The sequence below is a fragment of the Lepisosteus platostomus genome, chromosome 20 (assembly GCF_059453375.1).
Source record: "Lepisosteus platostomus isolate fLepPlt1 chromosome 20, fLepPlt1.hap1, whole genome shotgun sequence".
Classification (NCBI taxonomy): Eukaryota; Metazoa; Chordata; class Actinopteri; order Semionotiformes; family Lepisosteidae; genus Lepisosteus; species Lepisosteus platostomus.
The window spans coordinates 8681580-8690702 of record NC_142630.1 but is presented as its reverse complement, the minus strand read 5'-3'; the positions used below and the strand labels follow the sequence as shown (position 1 = coordinate 8690702).

The 9123-nt window shown below is 40.2% G+C and overlaps 2 protein-coding genes across 2 annotated transcripts; one reads left to right on the top strand and one right to left on the bottom strand.

The window, feature by feature from the left end:
- The first annotated feature begins 336 nt into the window (after positions 1-336).
- trappc2l (trafficking protein particle complex subunit 2L) lies at positions 337-2451 on the top strand. Its single transcript, XM_088613596.1, has 5 exons — positions 337-458; positions 933-1105; positions 1357-1444; positions 2117-2196; positions 2290-2451. Exons 1-5 carry the CDS (start codon positions 426-428, stop codon positions 2333-2335), a joined length of 420 nt encoding a protein of 139 aa, XP_088469722.1. The 5' UTR covers positions 337-425; the 3' UTR covers positions 2336-2451.
- Positions 2452-3346: 895 nt separating this feature from the next.
- Positions 3347-8119, bottom strand: pabpn1l (PABPN1 like, cytoplasmic). The gene is made up of 7 exons (XM_088613594.1): positions 7886-8119; positions 6836-6944; positions 6069-6136; positions 5778-5884; positions 5378-5465; positions 4329-4471; positions 3347-3830 (listed from the first exon to the last, which is right to left on the bottom strand). Exons 1-7 carry the CDS (start codon positions 7967-7969, stop codon positions 3791-3793), a joined length of 639 nt encoding a protein of 212 aa, XP_088469720.1. The 5' UTR covers positions 7970-8119; the 3' UTR covers positions 3347-3790.
- Positions 8120-9123: the final 1004 nt, after the last annotated feature.

Genomic DNA, 9123 nt, shown 5'->3' with positions numbered 1-9123 from the left:
TTCTGATTATTCAAAAACAATTATCAATGCCCAACACATGTTTATTTAAGTCTGCCATCTGCCATGCTTGGTGACTGCATATTTATAGGTTGCCTATAAAACAATTTGATCAGCTGTTTTAGATCAGTGCAAAGAACTAAATTTTGGAGTACATATATCACTGTAACACCACGCGGAAAGCTCACTCTACGTGCAGAGAAAGATTATTGCCAAATGTATGATCCTCGGTGCCGTTTACACTATAACTGGCTATTAAACAAAAAAAACACTAATGACACTTAACTCCCACAAAACAAAGTAGTAGTGAAAAGTGGTTAGTTTTCAACAAAACAAGTTTATAGGACTTCCAGATGAAGGAAACTGGGGTCACATGACCATGGACCCGCCTCGGTATGGTCACGTGACGAGGGTTGCTCGCTTTCAGTATGGCGGTGTGTATCGCTGTCATCGCTAAGGAGGTAAGTGTTTTTTATTAAAAACAACAAAATGGTTTAGTTTTATTATCGTCAGTCGAAAACAACAAATCACAATTTAAATCGTGCACTTTGTGACCAAGTCTTTTACTTTAAATGTAACGTATAAAGCTGGATGTTTGATGTGTTTACTGTTTGCCAGGTGAGTCGCTGTAGCTTGTATTATGAGGTCGTGTATTTGTAAATAATATCTTTGTCATTTCCATGCCTCTGTTAAAAAGCAGGGTATTTAAGGCATGTTCGTCAAAGCGAAAACAAACAAGGAACGGCATGGTATCTGGTAGGCATGTTATCCGCCAAGCTCAAAGGTGGCGGCTAAAACGATCTTCGTAAATGTAAATACAAATAAAAGGGTATTTTACATTTAAAGGTGTTAAACGGTTTCCCACTGTCGCTAGAGGAGTAAAAGACAGTGTGTCCCGTGGAGTGATTGTCTCCTGCCACTGATCTTTTCTTCAGAACTATCCTCTGTACATCCGAAGCGTCCCTACGGAAGATGAGCTGAGGTTCCATTACACGGTACACACCTCGCTGGACGTGGTGGAGGACAAGATCTCGTCCGTGAGCAAAGCGCTGGTCGATCAGAGAGAACTCTACCTAGGTCTTCTGTACCCCACTGAAGACTACAAAGTGTATCCTGTAACAGTAACAGTTGGCAAGGTGCCACACATCAGTAACTACAGTTCACCACTTCTCCTACGTGCTGGCCAATCAAAGAGAAACTGCCTGTCTTTTTGTGTGGGTGAACTGTTGGGGAGAAATATACTGTCATATGTTATGCTCACTCCATCTGTGAAAGGTTCTCTCATTTTGTCTTAATCTGTTGAACCGTGAATATTTTCCCATTTCTCTGTATGGGGGTTTTCCTTTACTTTGTCCTCAGGTATGGTTATGTCACAAATTCCAAGGTGAAGTTTGTCATTGTAGTGGACTCATCGAACACAGCCCTCAGAGACAATGAGATCCGCAGTGTGAGTCCTACATTTTTCCTTTATCAGTTGCAAAGTTGTCTTTCACAGCTGAAGCTGGTCATGCACCTAGTTTAGGTGGGAAAGGAAATCATGCCTGGAACCAATATTGTGGATTAAGCTTTTAAATGTAAAGAAATGCACTCCACTAATATTGGCAATATTGGCAGAGGACCTACTCTGTGGCTGTTCGGTCTCTCAACTCTGAATAGGACTATACACCGTATCCTGTAACACTTGCAAAGTGTCCACTGATGAGTAATGCAACAGCACCTAGAGTTTAACACTTTACCTATGCACTGGCTGATAAAAGAGACATACAGTAGTTCACTACTTTCAGAGATGTTAGAAAAGTATTTATTGGTAAAATTGTGGATTCCGTCTTCACTGTAATGTAGCACCAAATTGTATATGTTTGGATATGTTACGTGTGTAGTATTTGTGATTTTTCTTTCTGTTCTTTTGTATCTCTGTTATCTGGAGCACACCACAAAAAAATAATTCCTGACAACCTGAAGGGTTGGTTTGGCAATAAAGGTGACTTTGGCTTTAATGTGGCTACCATGATTCCATCACCTGTTGAGGGTGGGGTTAATTTGGTGTAAATAAGTTTCACAAAGTGTGGGGCCTGGCCAGAGATATTGAATCAATGGTGATGTTTCCATTTCTTTACAGATGTTCCGGAAGTTACACAACTCTTACACTGATGTGATGTGTAACCCATTCTATAATCCCGGTGACCCCATACAGTCCAAGTAAGGAATAAATCTGCTGAAGCCTGACTTCTTATTCTAGTTTTGTTATTCAACTGTTCCAATCGTGTTCTAATGTTTCTGTTTCCTTCTCAGGGCCTTTGATAACATGGTTTCCACGATGATGGTACAGGTTAGCTGATGCCTTCAAGTCCCCACTTTGTTCTACTTTGTACATAAAATTGAACCTTGTAACAGTTTGTTTAGTGATGTTAATTACTTGTCCTGTATAGAAAAAAATAAATTACTTCTCCAATGTCTTAGTCTGTATAGGCGTATTTCTCCTAAAATGTCAACCGACTGAACTGAGCAAAGGTGGACTCCTTTCAAGGTTCAGGGTGATCTCACAAGGAAATTAGGTGTACCTGGCCTAAATGTGGAATCATAGTAATGGGATCAAATAACGATCAAATCTTGACATTGGTTTTGTAATTGCATGTAAAAAATCTGGAATTTTCACTCCAATTTGACATTGTACAGTAATTTGTGTAGATCAGTACAAACCAAGCCATAGAGATGTATTTCTGAGTTTGCAACATAACAAATAGTGGAAACATCCAAGGGGGGGTGAATACTTTCTAAAGGCACAGTTCACCCAGGCTTTGTCACATAAATAATCTCAGTGTAAGAACTGACTCTTCTACATCCAAGTTCACATATCAGTTTTTACAGTAATCTTAAATTGAAATAGTGTTGATTTAATAAGATAGACATCTGACTTTATCTACATTAATTATTGCTTATAAAAGTGGGATCTTTGACTCTCAAGAATGTTTTAATTGCACTACACAAGACTTAATGTATATTATCTATATATTAATGGATATATGAGATTGACACTATTTTAGTGACCTGACAGGACCAAAGAGCAACAAGAAGAGTTTTCCCACACCTTGAGCACAAATGGCAAATATATCCAAAGATATAACATACCTTTACAAACACATCTTTAGAATTTCAAAGATTGCTTTTAAGTACTTTTTCAAGTAAGAATAAATATGGGCAAAGGACATTTCAGTTTCCGGTAAATGTTTTGAAATTGTCATTACATTTTGCAACCTTAAATGCGATTCAGAATCTTTGCACATACTGTAGTAAATCAAGAAAGCTGTTCTGTTAGCTTTAGTCACAAAAACAAAATATACAGTACAACTCATATTAAATTGTGAATATTTTATTAGTTACTTAAATTTTTCACATGTATTATATACAACAAGATGGACAGACCACAACTCAAAACAATGCAAAAATCAAGTAGTCCATTTTGGAATCTGGTTTCTCCCCTACCCCTAACACCTGCAAAAGGATTTTTATAAAGATTAACTATGTAATACACAGTACTAACTTAAAATAAATACAAGCATCTTGTAGCCACATATAATGGCTTAAGATTCTTCTGGATTGTTGCTTTTTGGAGCAGTGCGGTTTTGGAAACTGATTATGTTTTGGCACTTGCTCACCTAGATAACATGCCATGTGCACTCAGGCCCATCAGCTGCTTAAAGGTGCTCTTGGAGCCTGGAAAATTGCAAAACACGGTGAAAAAAAAAGAGAAAAACTTGTTGCCATGTTATCTTCACATCCAGAAGTTTCGTTTTTAGTAAGGAGAATACCAAGCCTGGGCTCTTCCACCTCCCCTAACATTAAGGAAAGAAATGAACAATTTAGGAGTGGTGCACCTCAGTTCTTTTGTGGAAACAGATGCATGTGAAGGCTTTTAAGTCTAAAGCCACTAATATAATGCAAAATTATTTAAAAACCCACAGCACACAAAATCTGTGAAATCTCTGAACTTCAGACTAGATTTAGAAGTTTTCCTATTATTAGTGCCCTGACATAATATATCGAGCAGCCATGGTGTAATAATGCAGGGCACCTATTCAGCCTGTTGGTGCAAATATGACCATTTCTTTAAATATTTTACCCGTGTTTGAAAGCTGAAGTGATTGAGTTTGAATATACGCTTAGATACTCAGTTAGCAGGCATTGCCAGGAGCGTAAACTGGGTGATAAATACACACTCCAACCCCTGCATTTGCTGTCATCTGAGCAGCATGAAGAATGACAGTGTGTGGCGTAGCCATGTCTTTATTGCACATATCATTCCCCACGCCAGGGGAGGCTGCAGTACTGACCTGGAGGAGCGCCCCCGGTACCTGGCCTGAAAGCCGCTGTTGTACCTGGAGAAACAGAACCCCCGTCCCCTGGAGCGCGCCCCCCGGTGGCCACCCCGGTCACTGCTGCTGATCCCCGGCATGTTCGTCCTCTTCGGGAGCACCTGCAAGTCAAAAGCCACAGCCAGAGCCCCGGCCGTCGGGAGAGAGGGTGTGAGGGAGCGTTCAGTCTCGGGAAACGCACCCGAGCTAAAGCCCTGGTCCCCAGATTTCATTGGAGTTCATTTTAGCGAGGAGAAGAGTTGGCATCAGGGACAGGGTTCAGCCAATCTCAGCTGCACTAATCATGCATGATACACAAAGGCTTCGCGTGTAAGAGGGATTATCGGTCGTGATTATACCACATATGTCATTGATGTTAGAGTACACTTTTCATTTCCCCCCCCCCCCCCACTTCGGTTCCTAATTCATTTGCATTATTTTAATCTTTGAAAGAAGGCTGATATGATAATTCTTGAATTTATATAGCGCTTCTCATCCCAAAGGACAACAATGTCCTTCACACAGAGGCGGGAACCCACTTCATCTTCCACTGCAGCATCCACCCGGGAGACAAACAGCTGCTCCTCTACGCAGCAGATCAGGAAAGAAGCGAGAAACTGCCTCACCAATTGAATTAACGGAAGGGTACATTGTATGAGAGTGGAATTTAACCTGGACAGCGGGGCCAACGCTCCTAATCTGACACACAGTGCACTAGGATCCCTAATGACCAAGTAGCCAGTACCTTGGTTTTATGACTCATCATAGGCAGAAGGATGGCACCTCATACATCCCAGAGTGACCAGTCAAGACACTGGGGCACTGGACCAGTATTTGCACACCAGAGGGAAGAGTGCCACCAACTGGTCAGTCAGCACCATTTACATCAGCAACCTGTTTTTTTTTCTTGGATGTCAATTGTCCCAGAAGAGACCAGCCTTGCTCAGTTTCGGGGTTCTGTCAAGGTCAGGCAGCCCGGAGGTAATGCTCCACCTATAGAAGGGTATGCTTCTGTTCCTGCAGTTTACCTTGATAACTCGACCCCGGAACAATGTCTCATCGAGAGCCATAGCAGTCTTCACCGAATCCCTCTCTGAAAACTCAATATACGCAAACCTGAAAAACAGAACACACATCCAAACATTACACACTGTGCTGATCCATGACCTGTCCTTACTATACATTCGAGAAGGCCTAGAACGAATGTGGTCAATTTGTCTATGAAAACATAGACCCAACTAAGAAGTATTTCAGATCCATGCTTTCAAATGGTGACATACACAGATGGCAGCTGGCAACTTTAAGATATTTCTCCTCATGGTGAAAGGAACATGTGACCCGTGTTCTGTTTTGACAGGTGTGTTGAGTTACAGTAATAAGAAAACTGTACGAGGCTATATGAAGTAACCCAGAGCAGGCCGAGCTTACCCTTTGGGATGACCGGTGAATTTGTCACATAAGATGGTCACACGATTAACTGGTCCACAGCCATTGAAATGAATTTCCAACTCATCTGCTGTTGCCCCATAGTCCACCTGCGTTTTGTTCCAGAAAGATTTGTTTCCACCGTCATACTTTTTTTAAACAGTATGCTAACGAATGCTTTCAACAAAGAAAACAAAATCTCACTAACCAGTGTCAATCAATACATTTTACATAATTGTGATTCCAACTTTAGCCAGTGAACAACTGCTTGAATGGCTAATGTTTCAAACTTACATTTCCTACATAGACTGATCTGTTATCTGCATCCGTTTTCTCCTCAGGGGTCATTGGATAGAAAAAACCTAGGAAAAGAAGGAGAAATTGAACATTTATTTTTGGCTGCCTACATACTTGAGGGCTAACAAACATTAAATTTAAATCAAATCTTAGGTGATAATCTTCATGCAGACAATGTGACACACGCATATAGAAATTCTATTGAAAACTGAGACAATATCCTTATTTTTTAGGGTCTCAACCACAGCACACATTTCTACTACCCCATTTAACAACCTAAAAGTTTCTGTATAAAAAAAAATAAAACTTCTACCTTACTGGTAGAGTCCTTACATTTTCCACAAACTTTCAGAACAAGCAATGACACAGCTGTCAGTGTAACAGAAGCCTTACATGAGGAACTGTCACACATTCACAGTAGCTATAATAATGCAAGCTTTAGTCCTTTAATATGGACTAATTAAATGGGCTTTCAACCATTTCAAGAAATCCTTTTCTATAACGTCCCACAATTTTCACAAAATTGCATCGATTGCATGAAAAATGAAAAGCGGAAGAACAGATCCAACATAATTACTGTGACAGTACGTATCAAATAATAAATGTATTTTATAAACGACTAAATGTGTCAGTGGTCAAATATTTCATTCTCTTTGTTGCTGGATACATGCAAGGTAGAGTATGACCACACAGACCTCTGGCTGAGAGCTCCAGGTCAAATCTAACTGTTACGGCTAAAACGTGTTTTGAGTAGTCTGGCTTACTCGTCTGTGGGCTCATGATGAGCTGTTTCTCAGCCTGGTATTGCACTTCCTTCAGTTTCTCAGCCTCCTGTTCCATTTCAAAAACCCTGGCTTTGATCGCCTCCAGCTCCTGCAGGCCCATCAAAGGTGGAAAAAAGTGGGAAAAAATAACTGCGTGATATTGTAGTGACCCCAGCGCGTCTGGTGGCGAGACTTGTCTTTGCAGTGCATTTTCAGGCACAGAACGTGAGTTGTGTGAAACGCGTTTGTCATAGGATATTTTGTGAGCTCCCTTAAATATTATATTCGTTTAAGAACACGATTTCCAGGTTTTCCGGAAAACTAACAGTAGATAGTTGGGGAAGTTCTCAGAGGAACATGACACATGGACTTGACAACCGTGCCACTGTTTAGAAATGTTCTGTTTGAACGCTGTACTTACACACAGCAACCTGCAAGCCAAAGATATCTCGCATAGACCTAAACACAAAATGCAACCATGCACATCCGCAGTGCTTGAAATGGGTGCTGTAGGTCCCAGTGTAAGATTGAGCTCTTAACCGTATACAGGATTATCCCAACCTTAGTTTGATTTACCGTAACGAAAGCGGTCAGACGAGGTAAACATAAGGAAATCATCATTCATTAGACCCGCTCAGTCCAAAATAACTCATTTGATTACAGCTAGCATTGTCTTGTAACAGAATTAAGTAAATGAAAAACATAGCTATAAAGTGTGCGTAATAGAAATGGGGATAGATTATTACTTTATATACGGGAGTGTAGCTAACGAAACAGGAGCTGTGAATGAAGGGTAATACAATTTATTTGTGCTCACACTGATTTTTCCCCCCGTTAAAACATTATTTTACACTTTCATGCGGGTAGGCACGAAGCAACTTCATTGACTTAGGTTTAGAACCGCTGCCGTGCTGATAGTTCGCAATGCTATTTAATCATAACATTTTCGGTAAATTATACTCTTTCTTTGGTGCGCAGTATTTATGATGAGGGCTTTCTATTCTGTATTAGAACTTTTTTTTCCATGACACACTCATCTCGCAAACTCACAGGGTCTTCCACCTTACGATCCCCTGCAAACTCTCCGTCTAGAAGGCCAGGTCCCTCGTCAACGCCGGGATTCTCTTCCGCCATGACACTCTCTCCAAAGGCTCAAAACATGTGTTTCAAAACCTTATTCCCCCTCCTAGATTAATGTTTGACATAAAAACCGCCCCGGGCTAAAGAGCTCGTTTCCCCCTACTGTAAATAAAAAAAAGTAGGACTAATACTTTATTATTATTGCTTGTTCAATTTACAATTTCAATTATCCAAACGTAGTGATGTGGAGATTTCATATTTATCAAAGCAGTTTCATCTCGATCCAGGGAATCAATTAAACTCCTGATTGCGAGGAATCTACCTGCTGCGGAAATTGTTAGGTGAAGGACGTCTTGTCATTAGTCATATAGTACTACACATGGCAACCCAAGCTGGTGAGTTAGCTTCAAATGAGACATGAGACTGCGAGGGTGGCTTTGGGAATGTTTATTATGTTGTTTTGCGCTTGTTATTTGCCTCGGTAAACTATAATATATGGATATAAATCTGTTTTATGAAAGTTAATATAAGTTAAGACGTTTTTTAACCATGCAATCATAATTAAATTACTATTTATATTTAATTGGTAACAAATATTCAGAATACAGATCTCCAACACAGTTTCTACTGGTGACAATGTCTGAATCCGTGTCTGTTCGTATTCCCGTTTATGCACAGGAATGTTAGAAGACCTGTCTCGGATGTGATTGAGGACAAAAGCCATCCTACCGAAGTCGGCAAACAGCAAGAATAATTTACAGCGCTGGAAAAGGCAAGTACTTCTCGTTCTACTTTATACTTAACTTCTTCGAGAAGCCCTTACCACTTAAAGTACTCAATGTGGTTCATAAGTGATTTTTTTATGAGTACTTAATATCAGAGTAAATGTCCAAGTTTCTTTCGGGAAGCTTTGTCTGAAGCAAATATTTTTTTCCGAGAACAGACAAGTGGCTCTTTAACCCGAAGTTCACATTGTTGCACCAGAGCTTAGGCTAATGGACGATTTAAATTCCTATTATGTTTCCTGGTGAAACAGAAATGGCAATTAATTTGCTTTGTTATGTATAGAACAGATGCAAGTAGGAGATAGCCCTTCCCTTCCGTTCCATGATAATCAAATGATTGTTGGTCGCTAGAAAACCCTCACTCAGCAGAGTGCAGTGGTTTTCTGAACATGAGAGGTTTTGATCATAAGAACTTAAGGACCA

Coding starts and splice junctions, on each gene's coding strand:
- trappc2l (XM_088613596.1), top strand. CDS start 426: ATGGCGGTGTGTATCGCTGTCATCGCTAAGGAG. Junction 1,445..2,116: donor GAGACAATGAGATCCGCAGT/GTGAGTCCTACA, acceptor ATTTCTTTACAG/ATGTTCCGGAAGTTACACAA. Junction 2,197..2,289: donor GGTGACCCCATACAGTCCAA/GTAAGGAATAAA, acceptor TTTCCTTCTCAG/GGCCTTTGATAACATGGTTT.
- pabpn1l (XM_088613594.1), bottom strand. CDS start 7,969: ATGGCGGAAGAGAATCCCGGCGTTGACGAGGGACCTGGCCTTCTAGAC. Junction 6,945..7,885: donor ATCGTAAGGTGGAAGACCCT/GTGAGTTTGCGA, acceptor ATGGGCCTGCAG/GAGCTGGAGGCGATCAAAGC. Junction 6,137..6,835: donor CATCATGAGCCCACAGACGA/GTAAGCCAGACT, acceptor TTCTTTTCCTAG/GTTTTTTCTATCCAATGACC.